Below are 19,879 nucleotides of genomic sequence, written 5' to 3'. Positions count from 1 at the left end.
GAATACTTATTTTGGGGGGTGCAAAGGTGGTTTTCTTTGATAATGCTTGCAAGATTTTCTCTAGCTACAGAAATTCCATAAGTGTCCATGTGATTTGATTTACAATTCATACCTTTATTTCTCTCACTGCTTTCCTGCCATAAATCTGCCCAAATAGATTGACATCCATTTATTAAGTTTTTGTGCCCTGTGTTTATTTTTGTAAAATGTTCTAAGACATGAGCGATGCTTAGCTTATTATAGATCTGAGGTTGAGCGTTTTGTTGTTACTTTTGCTTTTCTCAGTGGATGTGGTTAGATAAGTTGGATCTTCTGTATTCTGAACTGCAAGTGGGGAGGAGCGAATAAAACCTGGCTTGGGGACAGGAAAGCCTGTGGTCATGAGAACTTTGAGACTGTGGATCTGGGAGGTACACTGGGAGTGAAAAGAGTAAACATTTTGATTTACAATAAAACATGTCATGTTGATGGTAGTTTACCCTGTACTTAACACTGGATAAATATATTTTGATGTAAGGATAGATTCATCTTGTTGAAAGTACCATGAGGAAAAGTCAGTTATTACTTGTGCCAGCTTGGTCTTCCTTCTAGAAATGTCTAGATTGAATATTCCTGAGAGGTTTTAATCTGATATGTACCCCCCTCCCACACACACTCACTTGTCATAGCTTTGACATTTGTAAAACACTGGATTGTTTTCTGTTTTGTTTTCACCTGAGGAGAAGGAGCTCCAAGCCCAAGTCCTATATTAAAGGGAGAACTGCCATTTGTATATTCACGTGGCAAAAGATACGTACATTTCAATGTGAGTATTCCATTTAGAAGTAATATTGAAAAAAGGAAGTTGGTTTTCTGTCTCCTGACAGCATCTAAGGATCTCATGTATGTCAGACTTTTTATTAGGTAGTCGTAAAAGTGATTAAAAAGGGAACTGTTCTGCCCTCCTGCACCTTAGCATTTAACCTCACTGATTCTCTGAAACTGACTGCCATTTCCACAGACATTTGCTAAACCTCTGTGTTCAGTGATGCCCAGCCTGTATTGGACGTAACACTGGAGCAACAATTTAAAATTCCCTGTCCACAACGGCCATACATTATAAATGATGAATACGTCTTATATATTTTTAAACTGCACCTTGCGCTTTTCTCCCTTAATTTTTGTTCTGAAATGACATTTCTGAAAAATGTTTAATAAACATTAATAACCGCATTCTCTCAAGAGAATATCCAACATCAGTATTCGTAGCTTGTATTTCATGTGTGACTCTAACCTATGAAACATTCACATATTTATTCATTCAAAAATATGAATTGACAGTCTGCTCTGTGACAGGCATCCTATTTCCTCTGTAGCAATAAGGATGACACATCTTAATAGCAGAAATAATAATAGTTAACTTTTATTTAGTGCTTTTGATGTATCAAGAGAGCTTCTATCACCCTGAGCAGTAGATCATTTTATATCTCATTTTCTGATGGTTCCATAGCTGGTAACGTATAGGGCCAGAATTGACCCCCAGAGCCTGCTAGCTTAATTCATTATCCTGCTGGTCACATACATAGATAAAGGGCTTTATCTTAAACCTTTCTCAAATTAATTTGATAGGCTTTAGAAAATACTTGAGTTCTCTGAAGTTTCCTAGTTGTGGTCTCAGCATTGAGATTTTTCTTACATGGGGCTTGGCTTCTGGGTACTGCAAAATCTCTGCTTGTGTTGTTTGTGAATTACTTTGTTTTACAAGCACCATCGTTTTATGCTCCTAATTGAGAACACGAGTGGGTGATGCAGACCACGGGGAATGACTGCTAGAATTATGTATCTGGGAGGTTCGAAATTGTTTGACTGTAGCAGCTCTGTGGCGGGCCCTTCTCCCCATTTTTCCACGTCCCTCGGGATCGCCAGGGTATAACTGAGTTAATAGCTCTTTCTTTTGAACCCCAAGACACTGTTAGGCATTTTCATTGGAAAAAGGGATGGTTGAATTTTTCAGTCTGTTTGAAAGTTGCAGATTTTAGTCACCCACTGGCCTGAGATGGTGGGCAAGAATATTATCTGGCAGCTCTATTTAAAAGTAGAAAGGTTCCTTTTGAGATTTGCTTATAGGACTTTGAACTTCCCCCTTCCCAAGTATAAAATGATAAACTGTTTTTAAATATATTAATTGTGTTTTGAGGAAAATCTCCATTTTTTAGATTACAAAACTTTCCCCAGTTCTTCCCCTACTGGCCAAGAACTCTCAGGTTACAATACCTGCTTTGCAGGCACTGAGGTACTTGATACTCATTGGCTATTTTTTTTTTTTTAATCACTTTCAGCAGTTGCATTGTGGAGATTCATAAAGGAAATGGTAAAGCAGTCTTCTCCCGGTAGTTGCACGAATTGCTAAATTTACACCAGACACTTTTACTGCCTCCTTTTTTGAACCACTTATTACTTTGTTCTAGTTCCTCTTTCAACTTAAACACTTGAGCTACCTGCTCCTCTTTCAACTTAGATACTGAACTACCTGCCCCATGTTAACATTAGAGTAGGGAGAATGTACAATAGAAGTGTCCTTCACACTGCAGATTTCCTTTTTGCATGTCATGTATCAGGCTTATTTTAGCCAATTTAGATACATCAGGATTTTACTATAACTTGATGTTGGCTCTCTCTAACCTTTTAGACATATTAAATCAAAAAATCCAAACTTAATAAAGCATCTGACTTAAAACGGATTGATCTCAAATATTTTATAGCCACTATCTTTTTCACAATAGTAAAACATAAAAGAGTTTAAGCCATGCCAATTGACAGAGTGCTTAACAACGTGTAAGTACTTCAATTTCACTTAATAGATTTTTACCTATGCTTTGTTTTAGATCTGAACAGGTTTCCTTTGACCTCAAAATCACTAATGCAAGGAAAATTACCATATCATGAGAGCATTTCCTCTTTTTTTTTTTTTTTTTGATTTGCAGAATAATAAACACTGCCAAGGCTTAAGAATAGACATAGTCTCAGAGAAAGCCTATTAAGTGCTATTTTCTAATTTTTTTTAAGTCAGCTAAATCATGCTAATCAATCCGATTTTCTTGCTAAAACAGCTAGGTTTAGAGTGCTTTTGTGTGCCCTTTTTTTTTTTTTTATTTTGACAATTACTACTTAAGTTTCAGGTTGGGCTCTATGTGAATTTGCTTTTGAAGCCTCCTCTATTTCATGTCAGATTTGGGCCCCAGACAAACTCATACTCAACAAACAAACAGAATCTTAAATTCAGAACCATCAAAACAAACAGCCACAGGCACCCAATTTTTCCCCTCTTTCACTGGAAACTGCTTGATCATAACATGCTCTGAGTATGAAAAACATGAGAGAGCCTTTAACATAACAGGAGAGAGCCTCAGCCCGGTTCTGCAGCTCTTTGCCAATTGAAGTAAGGAACGCGCTGGCAGTTGGGACTTTTAAATCTAGACTTAAAAGTTATTTGTTCTGTTTAGCATTTTTAAAATGATTCTATTAGGAATTGTATGTGCTTCAGTTTTAATTTTAACTCATAATGATTGTAAAGCACCCTGGGATGCTTGCATGAAGGGCGCTACAGAAATGCGAGATTGTATTGTGCGTTAATCTGCAGTATTTCTATGGGGTGCAGGAGTGTCGTCATGGACAATTCATGGGGTTGCGGATTTCCTCATTGTGGAGAAAGTGGATGACTTCCTTTTTCCTATCTTTTTCCTGTCACTCATTCTAAAGCTTGAGCTTCCTCAGTCATCATTTTTTCTTGATTTTCTTAAAAAAAACAAAAAAACAAAAAACAATAACTGATGATCTTGTAATCATGATATTTTTCCATGAAAATGCTGACCTAACTAGTTTGTTCATAGGGGTTAAAGATACAAAGCAGGACCTCGCTGGTGGTGCTGCAGGGTTGAGCACCGCACTGTGAAGCTCTCTGCAGCCTCTGCAGCTCAGGTTTGATTCCCGGCCAGCGAGAAACCCACATGGTGTGGCAGACCTTTCCTGCCTCTCCCGCTGCTCCCCTCAGCAGTGTATTTTGTCAGTCTGCCTGTGCTGTTCCCCGCTCTGTCTCTGGTGAATTCTCTCACCCTCCTGCGCCTCTGACCTGTACCGCAGTTCTTGTATAAATAATCTTATAAACAATTAAAAAAAAAGATGCAAAGCAGACAATATGTTAAGATGGAAAGTTAAGAAGAGATGAACGCCTTAATTGTTTGCCCATTGGGGACCACTGGCTCCTTCATCACTGCTCCCACCATTTGTCTCAGGCTTCTCCCATTTTACTGTCACAATCCAGCATTTTTCCAAGATAATTAAAAAATGGGGAGCTTACCGAAACAACTATTAACTTTATGAAACATCACAAGAGCTGTTTCCCAAAATGTATTGAGACTTCTGAATTGTGTTAACATGGGACAGAGCCTGATTTTGTTTTCTTTTTATTGCTTAATGGAATGATTTCTTGAGGTGATAGTTTTCTGCAGCAGCTTCCTTCTGTCACTGTTGTATGTGAGTCTCCGTGTATCTTTGCTCTTTGCCATCATTTTCCTGACTGAGCTGGTGGCTCTCAGTACATAGAGGTCAAGGACATCAGCTCTGGGGTCAGCAGCCCAGAAGCTCAGGCCTGATATTCTCCCTGCCTCAGTTTCCTCATCTCTAAAGTAAGAGGATAACTGTACCCATTCTTCAGAATTGTGTGAGAATCACAGGAGTGAATACTTGTGAAACATCTTAAGTATGTAGTAACTTCAGTTGTTTTTCTAAGATGTGGGGATTGAGATTTTGAAGTCTCACTTGTGGGCTCTGCATGGTCTCAGAAACTTTTCTGCTAGGTAGAATATTTTGATACAGGCCTCACTTTTTATGGAAACAGCAAAATATGTTTCATTTATGAAAAGATTAAAGGACCAATTTATAACTCATTCTCACCTTTAAGGGGTACTTTTAGCACCATCTTTAAAATTATTAAGTTCTAATGTATTTTAAAATGAAAGTGGGGAAGACTCAAGCTTTGTGCTTTAATTAAGCCCATTTGCAATTTAAGCAAATGTGATACCTTAGAGATTGTCAAGGAAGATAAAGATGGAGCTGTCAATAGGATGGGAATTTTTCCCAGTGTCCTTTCCTTTAACTCTCCTCATCACAGCTCCTTCCCTCAGGACTCCATCTGTCCTCCCTTTATGCACCCATCTTAACACTTTCCACATTGTTCTGAAATTACCTGTGGACTAACTCTCTCTCTATGCTGTACATTGGCAGGCAGAGGGATTGTCTTACTCAGGATCATAGTGGTAGATCCTGGCACACAGTAGGCTCTCAGGAATGGTTGGTAAACTAAAACAAGTTCATATGATCTTTCCTTGTTTATTTCATGAATCAATAAATTATATATTATAATTTTTTTATACTCTTGTCTATAGTATCCTACCTTATGAAATATTTTGTTACACTTAATTCTGAATTTTTAATTTACCTAAGCAAGATCAAATTATTTCTGGATTTTTATCCAGAAAAAGAAAACCTATTGATATTTTAAGCTGTTCCATATTTTTGCTTCTATGGTGATAGAAGCAAAATTGAATATATGTACAAAGCTTTCCTATTTGCAAGCAGAACAATAGTCTTGGAGATAAAGGGACCCAGAGATCTCAAAAATGCTATAAAAGATGTAATTATATGTCACTATTGAACAGTCCTTAGCAACATATTTCTATGCACATTTAAATTTTTTCTTTCATAACTCAACCTATAGTTCAGAATGGCAACCACTTTTCATTTTGTCTCAATTGTGTTAGGTCTGAGATCCATACTTTTTTGCTGTTAATTCCATCTGTCCATTTCTCATACTTAAAAATAAAGAGGGAAAACTCAATAGTAGAGTCAAATGGTTTCTAGACAGAGATGCAGATGCTGCCAAAATGAAAGTGCTAGAAGTCAGCCCACTCCCTGCTAGCTTGCAATGTCCCCGATGTTCTAAAGTCCACACTTGGCATTGGAGACTCTGTTTAGGGCTATAAACATGTAATGGGTAAAGTCTACTGTATAAAGGTCCAGAATCACCTGAATTGAGAGAGAGGTGCAGGTGTAGATAACTGTTCAGCCATTCCAGAATGGGCCTTGGGGACTTGGTTTGTCCACCCTTCTCTGTGAGCACCAGCTCAGCCTGGAGCACACACAGCAGTGATGGACAGCTTAGTGCTGCATGATGGCCAACACATTTTAATCATTTCACCAGAACTCCTCTAAGTAAGTGATTACCCGTATATGGCATTTTCCTAGACTGAAGCATTTTTTTTCCATGATTTTGCTAGAAATGAGCCAGATTCATTTGATTTTTTTTTTTTTTTTCCTCCTCGACCCAATTCAGAGGTGACACTGTTTTAATGTAATAGACATGGCAAGTCTTAGCTCACAGCCAGCAGTGACTAATAAGGCACAGAAATCAAGGACCTGGCGTAGCCCTACGTGTCCTGGGAAATACTGCATGAGATCTGAGTGGGGTCCTAAGCCCCTCATGGACTTCTGAGGGCTTGTGCAGACCCTGAAGTGTATAAGCCACTTTGGGGAGTACCTATGGGAAGAGCTTCCATAATTTTCATGAGATTTCCAGAGTGTTCTGTGGCCCCATGAAAATCAAAGCTTGGCTCCCCCCCATCCCCAATTCTTAAGTAATGTTACTTGAAATCTGAGTGTGTCCATATACAGAAAATTCAAAGAGAGTATAAAATCTGTGAAGAGTTACAGAGCCTAATTCTAGTACTTACTTTTGGGAAAAAATGGTTTGATCAAACTACTTAGTTCTTTTCTTCACTCTGAGGCTTTATATAACTTTTTCAGAATGCTCTATTTAAGACCTCTGGAGCTTAACACAAATTTGGTATCTTTCTTTCTGCTATTTCCAAGCACAGATACTGGAAATTTTAATCACTGTAGAGGACAGGAGATTTAACCACTCAAGGGTCATCAGAGAAAAAATAAGCATTCTCCAAATGGGCAAGATTTTAGTCTTAGGAAACAATTTTTGCCAGGAAATCAAGTAAAACTCATTGGACTTTGATTTATCTAATAAAAATTGGTGAAAATTCTGTTTGGATTAGCATTAGGTTTAGTTTCATCACGATGAGTATATTTTAAATAATCATATTATAAGCAAGATATCAAGGGGTTTTTACCCTTTCTAAAACTAAAACTGTGGTTAGGGACATTTTCACAGTGAGTGCTTGAGAATGGATGATGTGTATTACTGTGGAATCTTCTTTAGTCACAAAAGAAGACCCTATTGGACCTCTGTTTGGGAAGACATATAGATTTCATAGAATCTTAAAACTGGTAGAAGGCACTGTGGAGATTATCTAGTTTAATTCTCTTCATATTGCAGATGAACAAACATAAACCTCTCTATGTAGTGAATTTGAAACATTGCATGCCTTTCATAATAATATCTTTTAAATAATTTCTAATTTAAAATCTTTGCTAATAGATTCGATTTACTTGAGTTAGAAGTCTTTAGCAGAGTAAACAATATCTAGCTAGGTATTTGTACACAAGGGCAATATAGAGAATCTGGTCAAAAGATTTGATTCGGACCTTATGTAAAATTACTTGAATTATGTAGAAAGGCCATATGAATCAGAACCAACATTTTCTTTAAGAATTATGAATTGGGCATTTACATAATTAAATAAAATATCTGCTTTGAGACGATCACATTTTTATCTTTAGGAAATACAGACAGAAAACCAAAACAGAATTGGATGTGTTCTCTTTGGGCTTCCTTTTGTATTCCTTTGGAACTTCATACTGAGTCTCCAGTTTTAGCTCAGAACAAGGTTACTTTGTGTGAAAATGCCATTTTCAGGCACTGAGATTGATCAAGATGGCGAGAACCATAACTATGACAACTGAAGTTTAAGTAAAATTTAGAAGTGATTAGTCTCTTCTCAACAAATTGAGATTCGGAATATGCCCCAGTTGTATCTCCCAAGAGGATAGCTTAGAAAGCAATAGCAGATCCAGAGGGAAAGATTTGGGGAATAAACTAACATGCACAAACAGAATATTACACTTAGAAATCCTGCCATTTGCTTCTCATAAATTGAAGCCTATTTCCCTTCCTTCCCACCCCAAATACCAGATGGGGACTACCTCTTAATTTTGAACAAATTTGTTCCATGTCACCATCTCATGTTCTTTTTTAGAGCTTGTTGGTAGTATTGGGATTTAAAAAAAAAAAAAAAAACACAACAAAACACAAAACATCGCTTTATTGAGACTCACTGATAAATTGTATTGGGATGTGGAGTTGTTCACATTTGATCTGAAATTAAAGTTTGACTTTCAAGTTTTCCATATACATGTGTAAAAACAACTGAACATTCAGGTCATGGGCACATGGGACATAGAGCCTGGGGAGGGACAGTGGAGTATATAAAGTTGCACTTCTCAAAAAAAATAGTAATGTGAAAGAATAGAGAGCCAGCAGTTTGACAGATTGCTCAGTAAATGCTCATTTTATTGAAAATTATAAAAAGGTGCTTAATGCCTCTGTGCCATTAATACAATACATAAAAAGGTTACTGTCAAGATTAGTGTTTCAGTCCCGAAAATTAATTGTAGGCCTTTATGTGTCACGCTGCATCGACTGAGAAAGTTTTAGGTTTCCCTCTGTGTGTGTGTGTGTATGTATACATTTTGCATGTACAGACATTTATTGCAGAAAACAATTATTTTAGACTTTATGCCAAAGACATTAGCTGTGATGTGCTTTCATTTAAAACATGGCCGTTAGAGATATATATTACAGACAAGGTAGGACCATGGAAATCGCCTTATGGAATTAAACCTGTTCAAAATTATTCCCCTTACTGTCTCTCTAGAGTATTCCAATTCAAAACATACATTCCTTCCTACAGAAAAAGATATTCAGATTCCTTAGTTGAAATTAATTAGCATTCAGAAACCAGATAGCATGTTTTTGGGTATTCATGAGATCTCTGTTTGAAAAAAATGTTTTTAACTTGTAGAAATGTGTTGCAACACACAGATGGGAAGAAAAAGAAAAAAAAATCTCTTTAGCAAGCACTGTGTGTAAAAGGAATATTACATTTTGCACGCTCCTGATTGCTCTGTGTAAACAGTTTTTGACATCTGTCTTTATAGTTTTCGAGGAGAGGAAGACTTTGTTAAAAGAATCATTTTTATACAGCAGTCACCATTTCAGTCTTGCTTTACCTGTATTATGAAAGCAGATGGTCTGCATGTCTTTTGAATATTTATAACTATCAAAAACAATCTCTTGCTATTCACCCTTAGGCTTATGAGATGTCAGGACTGTTCTGGTTGAAAAAAAATCATCTTGGGTGTTTACAGAAAGAGGATTACATTAAGCTGAAATGACTATACATTTTCCAGTTTAATATTTGTCCATCAGCTGTTTAATCGTATTTAGATAATTGTGTAAATAAGATGTTGTAGCCTTTGCCCTCTCTGCTGATGGAGCCTGAAAGCTTTAAACATGGGTGAACCACCATTTTGTAGATGTTCTTGCTACCTCCTCCCACCTCAGTTAAACCATCAGCAAGTCGTGAGTAAGTTTTGATCGTGATATCACAATCCTGTTTAAAAAACAAAAAACAGCGCATGAAAAACCGGTTTGAAGATCACATGAACTGCTGGGGAGCTCCTGGCTTCCGGTGCAGCCTGCATAGTTTATTACAATCTACCATAATATGCAAATGTGGCATAGCACTCTGGCTACCCTTTAAAAATGACATGACTTTCTTTTCATTCTCCTTGAACATGCAGAGCTTTGAGGATATTTGGGAAAACTTTTGGTATAGTGGGGGTTAACTGTTTTTTGACTGGAAGCTGAGCAATCAGAGATAACAGATTTTGCTGTGGTTGGTTGATTTGGCAGAAAAGCATGAACAGTTTTGGTTTAAATGATTGAATAACCTGATTAGCATTGTTTTGGGGTGGGTTTTTTTTTGTTGTTGTTAAAGGCACAACAAAGTAATTTTAAGGGTAATCAGATCACTGCCTCTCTGCTGGTTGATGAATCCTTTTTTTTTTTTTTTTTACCCCCAGAAGGCCTCACCTCTCCCCAAGCCTCTTTATTGGCCCCTAAGATGACCAAGTAGAAAAATAAAGCTACCTTTCTTCAGTTCCTAAATGTGTTCTTAATGTATACCTCTTGTGTATGTCATATTCTAGCAGCATATTTGAAGAATGTGATATTTTGCAAAATTATGTAACCTCCATCAATTCCTTGTGGGTTTTTTGTTTGTTTTTTGTTTATTTTTTGTTTTTCAAATGCAGCGACCTGCAGTATTTCAGAGTAAAGGTTGAGAATGTTCTAACTATATCTAAGTCAGGCTTTAGAAAAATTCCACCCTTACCTTTTCACAATTAGAAAGGTTATAAATAATGTATTTGGCTGAAAAGGAAGCTCAGCCTGTGGCAGATGGCATCATTCTAGAGTACTGGGGTTTCTGTGAAGATGGCATTCGTTCAGATCGGAACTTCAGCAGACTCTCAGAAAGAACCGAAGCTCCTCATAGGGAGTAGACATGTGCTTTATGGGTCTTAGAAAAGCTTACAACTTGGCTCCTAGGATGAGAATATTGTGTCACACCGGGGTTATGAGACCCACAGCCAATTTCTGCCGACTTTCAAATTCTGGTTCCCAGCTCAGAAAACTGTGGTCTGTTCATTGGTCTGTGTACGATGTAGCATTTGAACTTGGGATTAAAGCTGAGTGTTGTCAGCCCGATTATTTTATTCCCTGAACACGGATGTTTTACACAGACTGGCCACTGAATAGGAAAACTTGCCATGTAAGTTGTGTCTTTTTCAAAGTGCTTTCGAGAGCTTGTATAAATAGACACTGCGAGAGAACTGGAATAACATAACCAGCTCTGCGACTTCCGAGACATCTGTGTGGATGTATTTGAAAAACCTGGGAAGAGATCTCTTGCAAATTAATGAACAAAGGTTCTTCAGAATAGGAGTTCTATAGTGACAGCTAAAAGTGATGGATTTAAGATTCACATGATAATGGAGCTGCCACTACCTTTGACCCATAAGGGAAAAAAAGAGGATTTTCTAGTTGCCTGGAGTGATGGCTCACTCTGTGACCTTTCACTGATCACCTAGTATGCATCCAGCCCTGTGATAAGTCAGGTTATATAGAGATGACTAAGGCTTGCGGTCTAGTAGAAAATAAACAGTGTGACAGGTGCTTTAGTCCTGCTGTGTGCAGCATGTTTGGGAAGTCAGGAGAAACCTTGGAGAAGCAGAGATACCTCAAATGTATACTGAAGGAGGAGCAGCTGTTAGCTGGAGAGGGGAGAAGGTGTGAGTCGAACCTCAAGTCCAGGAAGTGCCTTGTCTTCTGATGTCAGAGAGCAGGTACAGGCCAGCGTTAGGAGACGCGACATCAAATTGAAATATTGAAACAAATGTAAATACTCCCGTTCTCCCTTACCATCCCTTGAGCTGACCTGTAGTTATGTGCCTTAATTGGTACACACTGTTCGTAGGAAAATTTGACTTAAATCATGTCATCTGAAAATTCTTCCTGATGCTCTCATCTGTGATTTAAGACACAGCTTTTTTGACTGTCCTGAAATGTGATCATATAATAAAAGTCCAATGACCAGGAGGAGACAGAGGGTTGTCATAGTAATTAACATCTCTTCAGTCCATACTTGGTGTGTTCCAGGCTCTGTGCTAATTACATCACATTCATTATTTTATTTATTGCCTCTCTGAGGGTAGATAGATGTCTCTTCAAGTCATTTTCCTAACGGCTTGCCCAGTGCTTTACCATGCTATAGGTGTTCAATAAATATATGCTGAATCCGTGGGGAAAAGCTGCTGGACTGAGTAGATTCTCAGAAGCACCCCAGGAAGTGAGCCCTACTCACCTCCCATTTAGCATGGAGAGTTGTGACGGGGGTCATTTAATTTGACCGAGGTCACACTATCAGTGTGTGATATCTTAGACTTGAATGCTGATTTAGCTAGCTGTTTCATCAGGTGAACATTTAATATGTATTTAATATGTGTCAGGCATTTGGGCTGAAAAATAATATGTAGCCCCAGACTGTATGAACTCACAGCTGAGTGTAACCTTTTTTAAACCACTGTCTCCTTTTGTTTCATACAAGGAACACAAGCCTCCATAGAAATGTGGACCTTAGTCTACCCCCACATATAGCCCCATTTAGGAAAATATTTCCAATCTTGACTTTCTGTTATTTGCATTGTCATAGCAATGTATTGCTTTATGATTTTTCACATTTAAGATTACAGTGTGAACATGACCTTCTAAATGCCATGTGTCCCACAAGATTCTGAAATGTCTCTTACCTGCCCTTGAAACTCTCTAGTTGATTCGGATGCCATGCGTGAGTCTTCAGTAGAGATTTGACAACAAGAAAAAAACCTCACGCAGTGGCTACATGAGCAATTTAGTTGTACAGATTACTGCATATTGTTCCAATAAAAATAGAGTTGACCCCAGGTTACCTGAATAGAAAATATGTCCCACCCCACCCCATCCCACCCCACCAAAAGCACAGAAATAAAACTCTTAAGATGCTGCTTTGGTATGTATCATAACCTGTAGATTACTCTTTTATGTCTTGCTTAGGCTAATATTCATATTAATCAGAGTTCCCTAAGCATACACCACTTGACAGAGTAGAAAGTCACGTAAGGACAGAGCCTACCAGTTTAGGGTTAAATAAGGGCAGGGAAGCTTTGATGATCATGCACATATGGATATTATTTTCCACATATGGATAATAATGAACTACATAGCACCATTACATATGGGCTCGAGTTTTATAAAAATATTTCAGACTTTTTTTTCCACGCATGATATATTCACCCCCCCCATATTTTTTTTTTTCATTTTAAGTTGAAATGATCTGTTTATCTGTCTTCCTAATATATAGTAAAATCTTGCAGGTAGAGGCTGTGTCTTACTTGCCTTTGTATTCCTAGTGCCAGCCAGGTACATTGTAGACATGCAGCAAAGCACAGATTTCCTCCATGGCACTCATGGCCAACTGACGTAGACTGAGTGTTTATCCAAAAGCACAGCAAAATTTAGATATTTCATACATTTCTGTAAATTAAGGTATAAATGACATTTAAAACCTATGTGTACTATTATATTAGCATTTAAGAAACTGCCAGAATGTCTAGGTATGAGTAATAATTTTTTGAAAATTGGGCCAAAGCGGAAGAACATCAACTGTCATCCATTTGCAGAATCACCATTATCCATCAGCGATCTCACTGGTTTTATTAGTGTCTGACTTTATTGATCCATTATTACAATAGAGTAAGTGTGATTGAAGCTGACGGATTGTTAACTGGCTCAGGTAATCTTCTGGCCCTGGTTTTGGCAACCTTGCTAAGTATCTTTTTGCACTCTGGTGTGAGGGGGAGGCTCTTAGTAAAATTGCAAGCTACTGGATTAATGGCAGAGCAGCAAGAGCACATTAAGCATGTCTTTTCAGAGAAATACAATGTGAAAATGACTATACAGTAGAAAGTGTCAAAAAAAAAAAAAAACTATCCCACTGCCTTTTAGGAAAGATGGCCATGTTTTACTTAAATAATGTGACTCCAGCTCATTCTTCACGGGAAGTTCTTCAAAGAATCTCTAAGATTTACATCTTATAGGGATATGTGCATTTTACAAAATTAACACTGATAAAGGATGTCAGGGAATCAATAGCTAACAGAGTTTTCAATTAGAAGTAGCTTAAAGGAGATAACGATATAGAAATACTTTTGTCCCCAAACTGGCTTTTCTGGTTGTTCATTGCCTCCCAAACAATGCTGCCTTCTGTAAACTATTTCACCATTGAGCAACTGAAATTTGAAATGTTAGCTCCCATATTTCTACACTATAGGAGTGGGGGATGGATCGGTGCTGCAAAATCTCGTCTTTCCTGACTCAATTGGAAGTTAATTGGGCAACTATTAGAGGGATATGGGTGTTACGGTTAAAAATAATCAAGAATTAAGTCACAGAAATTATCATAACCAAAACTTGCTGGGAGGAACACACACTTCTTTGTTGAAAATTAGTTTAAAAAACACAGTTCCTCGTAATACATCGAAATTATTGTCTTTCTTAATTTTTCTGCTAAACCTTTGACTCTGTTTTCTGGGCTTTTGTTCAAAGCAGAATAAAGTCAAATGGGTGGCAAAATAGGTCATTTTCTTTTTTGTGGTGTCCTTGAGAAATTAAGCACTCAAGCTTTACTATAGGTGAAGGTAGTAATCAGATTGCAATATGTATTTTTCTTCCATAGAGATATCTTAGAATAGTTTTCCTCCATAAGTGTTGTGAGTTAACCTTGGAGCAGTGTTAATACACTTCATCTGAAACACAAATAATATGAGTGAGAAGTGCAAGGGGTGTATCCCAAACTTTAATGTGCATGCCATCCCCGGGGATCTTGGTAAAATGCAGTTGCTGATTGACTAGGTCTGGGGTCAGGGCCAAGATTTTGCACTTCTAGTAAGCTTCCAGGTGATGACGATATTGCTGGTCCCTGAGCCATCCTTCCAGTAGCAAGGATGCAGAGTGTACTCACTAAACTTCAGAGTGGCGTTTGTTATGAATTGCAATCATAAAGTCATCTTCAAGTACTTGGATTTATTGGGATCAGTGCAAGTTTGTCAGCCTAGGAATAGATGACATTGATGGAAATTCCATAAATACTAGAGCAAAGTCTGTGGGTTTGATAGCTTTATACTGGTCTCTGTGGGCTGTTGCTTTCTTCTTAAATAAGCATTTGATGATCTACTTAATGAATTTTCAGAAGTTGAGGCTGTAGGCTTAAGTGTGAAACAAAAATGTATTGGTACTCAGTTGATTTAAAAAAATTAGTTTTCACAATTGAAATCATTTCTGTGTTCCATCTTGTGCCGCTATGTATTACAAATGTTTCCCCCCCCTCTTCATGCAGAGTATGATTTCTTCCATTGTGAACAGCACTTACTATGCAAATGTCTCAGCAGCAAAATGTCAAGAATTTGGAAGGTGGTACAAACATTTCAAGAAGACAAAAGATATGATGGGTAAGCAAAACAGCGTTGCAGCGGTGGCTACATAACATTACGTGTCATTTGGGGGTTTATCAAAGTCACATCTTCAGCCAGGTCTTTTGATTGCCCAATTAGAGATCAATTTAGACTGTTTCTTTGAGGGTGGGGAGTGGGTATGAGTATAATGAGATAATTAAATTCAATAAATGTTTGTGTTTAAATCAGCCAAACTGACTTGGTTGTCAGACATGCAGGAAATTGAGGCGTGAGGAGGGGAGCTGTCATCTCTTAACATCTCAGTGAAGACCTAACCAGGCCTTGAATAACTAATATTAGCTGTGATTTCTCACAGGGATAAATTATGCTTTTATGTTTTTTCATTTTGAGAGAAAGTGCCTATTTTTACACCCAATTTTTAAGGGAATTAAATTGTATTTATAGTTTCCACAGTTGAGATCCAGCGATTTTTAGACCTATCCCCGTCCTCTGGGTGGACCTTGGGTGAGCGAGCTGCTTGACCAGCAGTCCTTACCAGAAAAATCATCATGTCATTTCCAAACTTCGAATTCCAGTAGATCATCTTGTCTTAACATATAACTTTAGGTCAATGCTTGTCTCGGAAGAAACACAGTAAGGTTATCTGCAGTGTAGAAAGAGAGAGCCGTTGTGTGTTTAGAGGGTGGTGTTTTCTCCCCGTCAGTGGTTAGTGCTCACACAAGCAAATGCTGTGGTTAAGGTTGATGTTTCAGTTTCTATTAATGTTTTCTCTCACATGTTTGTACCTTCCAAATAATACGTTTTCAAGTAGTATAGGAACGGGATGTTTAATATGCATAGCGTTATGCCCTCTTAAATCTATTTCTGTTTACTTTCATTACATTCATTTAGTAACAACAACAATAATAACTTTTCCTAAAGATTTTAAGAGACAAGAGAACCTGAATTTTGAGCATGTTTTTAGCTTTTAATATTTCAGGAAAAACCATCCATCTACCAAAACAGATTCTTTGCCTTTTATAGCTTAGCGCCGTAATGAAGACAATGCATCATTTTTGGAATAATTGCTTGAATTACTATTCTCTGTGAATGGCCCACTTGGGCTGGTATCACTGGTAGAAATGGAAGGTTTCTTCCCCAATTCTTAGTTATATTTTGCACATATCAGTGATTATAGCAATAGGGTAAGTTCCTCTAAATGTAAATCCAGAACATTTAATGAAAAGAGAACTGATGATTAAAATCACACCGGAGTCTGTCCATGAGAGGTGTGGTGTGCTATGTGGAAAGGGGATCACCTATTTATATACAGCACCATGCTCAGCCTTTCCAGTCAAGAGTATCAAACCAGTCTTTTCCTTGTAGCAGCAAAGCATTTGACACACTTAGAACTGCCTCTCAGCCAATCCACATGGGAGACCTAGCCAAGGGGAAGCATTCATCTGGGGTAGGTGGTAATAAATTGCAGCATCACGACAGCATCACCATTGTACCAGAACTGCTCTCCACCCCTTCCTTGAAAGATTGTCTTTAGCATCTGGTGATAAGCTTAGCTTCTTCAAGAAGCATTAGGGCCTCGACAAGACTGGAGATACTGGCTTCTGAATCAATAAATCATTTCCTTCATTCTAAGAAGTGTTTGCAGATATACGTGGCCCCTGTGATGGTTAAAATTAAAGACACTCAGCACATGTTCAGTGTGCACTCCATTATTATTACTTATCATCGTGACCACTTTCATTATTTATTATATTGATTACTTTATGTTCACGGATAGGTAAAAATTGAATGTGGGTAATGTTTTGCATCTTTCGCTCTTTCAAACCTTTTGCCTAGGGCAGTAATCGCTTATGTGAGACAATCCTTATGATATTTCTTTTTTCTTTAGTTGGCTATGATAGTCTTAACACGCTCTTTCTAGTTGCCATTAAGCCAGGTTCATTCTCTTGAAGCTATTTTAAAATTGTCATTGTTTAAGTCTTCTTGGAGTAATACAGGAGAGTGAATGATAGTTTGACCCCAAAACTCGTCACATAGAACTTGAAAACAATGGATTTTATGCTTTAAATCTCAATCACACTATAAAATTAGATCAGAAGTGTTGTCCACTTTCAGAGTTTGTGGAACTATACAGAAGAAGAAAGTAAAAAATGAACCGGTTGAGTTCCACCCTGAAATCTTCTTAGTTTAATGGGATCTGTGATGTGTCTTATGCCTACTGTCACTATTTAGGAAATGATCAGAAATTTGTATCAATACCTGTTGCTTCTGCTTAACATGATTTTATTTTTCGTCCATTTCAGTTGAAATGGATAGTCTTTCTGAACTGTCCCAACAAGGTGCCAACCACGTCAACTTTGGGCAGCAGCCGGTCCCAGGGAACACAGCCGAGCAGCCCCCGTCCCCCGCGCAGCTCTCTCATGGCAGCCAGCCCTCTGTCCGGACCCCTCTTCCGAACCTGCACCCGGGGCTCGTGTCAACGCCCATCAGTCCTCAATTGGTCAACCAGCAGCTAGTGATGGCTCAGCTGCTCAACCAGCAGTATGCAGTGAACAGACTTTTAGCCCAGCAGTCCTTAAACCAACAATACTTGAACCACCCTCCCCCTGTCAGTAGATCTCTGAATAAGCCTTTGGAGCAACAGGTTTCAACCAACACAGAGGTGTCTTCCGAAATCTACCAGTGGGTACGCGATGAACTGAAACGAGCAGGAATCTCCCAGGCAGTATTTGCACGTGTGGCTTTTAACAGAACTCAGGTCAGTTTTGTTCTGCTTGTGAATGCTCCCTCCCTCCCTCCTTGGCTACATCTCACCCGCCTCCTCCCTCCCCAGGCCCATCTATACTAATGTTCATTCTTTTACTCAGTACAAGTATTTTGTCCTCTTCGTGCGATCATATTGTCTGTTCCTGGTGAGGCCTAAATTTTATCACATCTTTTCTTATCTACCTCTTTTATAACAAGAGAAAGCAGTGCATACGTGGATCCCAATTCAGGGGCTTGAAGGAATAAATTAAATATCAAAAATACTTCAAACTGGCATTACCTGTGCTTTTACATAATGCAGTCACAGACTGTTAGTAGGAGCAGATTGAGAAAAGTTTCCTGAGTTGGTCCATGCTGTTGGTAGCGCTCCAGGCTTCTAGTCGGTTGTCCGTGTTACCATCTCTATCAAACATGAGTATATAAATATGCCCTATTTAAGTTCCTTTATAACATCAGAGAAAAAGATCTTGGGACTCAATGGAAATTTCTCTCAATTCAGAGCAGCCATTTAGGGAAAAAAATAAAGGGCTTATTAACATAAAAGGTTTCTTCTTTTACAACTTAATTTTTATTTTTTTAAGAATCCTTTTTAATTTAATTTTTCACAGTATAGGATTTCTCCTCTCAGGTGCGGTCACCGTATTTTCCCACCAGCAGAGTGCCCACAGTCTTCCACCACATAAAAGGTTTCCCAGCACAGGCGTCTCCTTCTTCACATTGTTAATGTTCTCCTAACCTCATTTTGTAGCCAGGGATCAGCAACCCTCTTCTATAATAGGCCAGCAAGTAAATATTTTAAGCTTTGAGGGCCATGGAGCTTTGGCCATTGTAGTGTTAAGCAGCCATTGATAATAAGTGAATGGATGTGGGTATGCGGTGGGCGGTGGGGTTTGAATAAAACTATTTACAAAACAGGCCATAGGGAAGGTTTGGTTTTGGTTTGCAGACTTCTTCAGGAGATCTGCCTGCACCTCTGGGTGCACACCTTTGTCCTTCTGGGCAAATTCCTGCAAAGATGTCAGCATGGAAGATGATGAGAGGGTCTAGGAGAAAGGGTGACATGATAAAAGAAGGCCGAAGATAAAGACATTTGAGAGACCCAAATAAATTAATTGTATTAAGCTGTGGATGGGTTTTTTTTTTAAATTTCTTTTATGGATCTAGTATAATATATACGGTGTTTATTTTTAGCTCAGTCATATTAAATAAATAAATAAATAAATAAATAAAAAACATCCCAAAGGACATATATCTTTGATTAGAATGAGGACATTATGTCCTTTCAACTTTCTTGTTTTACCATTGCTTTTTTGTCAATTATTTTTTGGCCTGACTCATATTTTCCTTTCATATTTAAGTTACTTTGTTTATTACATGATTATAAGAATAAACTTATGGTACAAAAATAATCTAGTATTAATTCCCTGTAGGCACAGTTCCCATACCTAGGAGAATCCCAGGTGTGACTTTTTCTTGGCTTGCCTTAACTGAATTGCAAGTTAGGGGACCTGACAAAGCCTTTAACTCAGTTTGTTTTCAGTTTATCTTTTTTTGTACATCATTCGTCTACTTTTTTAAAAGGTGATTTCAGAAGGCTTTGTGACTAGTGAAAATTGTATGGTTCTACCTAGTTCTGTATTTGCACAACTTAAAAAAAGGGTGTCTTTTACGTTGTGGTTAATTTAATATGGCACTATATTCATTCAGGGGTTATTTATAAAATGAATGAATGAGAAGTCAATCTTCTAGGTATTCCTGTGTCTGGCTGTATTCTTTATTCTTGTAAATAACAGCTAACTACTTGTGGTTCTCAGTCCTGAGGGGAGAAATAGACTTGAGAGTTCAGTAAAATGCTGGTTGAATTGAATTAAATGCCCCCAAAGTCAACATTAACATGGACACAGATGACATACAGATTAATGGATAAATGTTTTAAAAATTGAACAAATTGTTATTTTTCTGAAGCAAAAGGAAAGTGTATTTTATCTGGTGTGGAATGACCCCTTCATTCCTGAAGGGGTTCAGCTGGAGGGAAAGA

General features: G+C 37.9%; 1 protein-coding gene and 1 long non-coding RNA gene across 6 annotated transcripts in view; one reads left to right on the top strand and one right to left on the bottom strand.

Moving 5' to 3' along the window:
• The window catches only part of SATB1 (SATB homeobox 1), a 98,098-nt gene that overhangs the window by 32,443 nt on the left and 45,776 nt on the right, over window positions 1-19,879 (top strand). For all 5 annotated transcript variants that reach the window (XM_054691198.1, XM_054691230.1, XM_054691210.1 and 2 more), the window contains 2 exons: window positions 15,000-15,111; window positions 17,379-17,833. In XM_054691198.1, the coding sequence (XP_054547173.1) occupies window positions 15,000-15,111; window positions 17,379-17,833 (567 nt within the window). The remainder of the gene's footprint in view (window positions 1-14,999; window positions 15,112-17,378; window positions 17,834-19,879) is intronic.
• Window positions 12,992-19,879, bottom strand: part of LOC119257136 (uncharacterized) — a 45,681-nt gene continuing 38,793 nt past the window's right edge. The window contains exon 4 of the long non-coding RNA XR_008550255.1: window positions 12,992-13,138. This is a non-coding gene — a long non-coding RNA (uncharacterized LOC119257136). The remainder of the gene's footprint in view (window positions 13,139-19,879) is intronic.

The sequence above is a fragment of the Talpa occidentalis genome, unplaced genomic scaffold, assembly GCF_014898055.3.
Source record: "Talpa occidentalis isolate TD23 unplaced genomic scaffold, MPIMG_talOcc4v2.1 talOcc4.10, whole genome shotgun sequence".
Taxonomy (NCBI): domain Eukaryota; kingdom Metazoa; phylum Chordata; class Mammalia; order Eulipotyphla; family Talpidae; genus Talpa; species Talpa occidentalis.
Note: the sequence above shows the minus strand (reverse complement) of the source record. Positions and strands in the feature narration are given on the sequence as shown.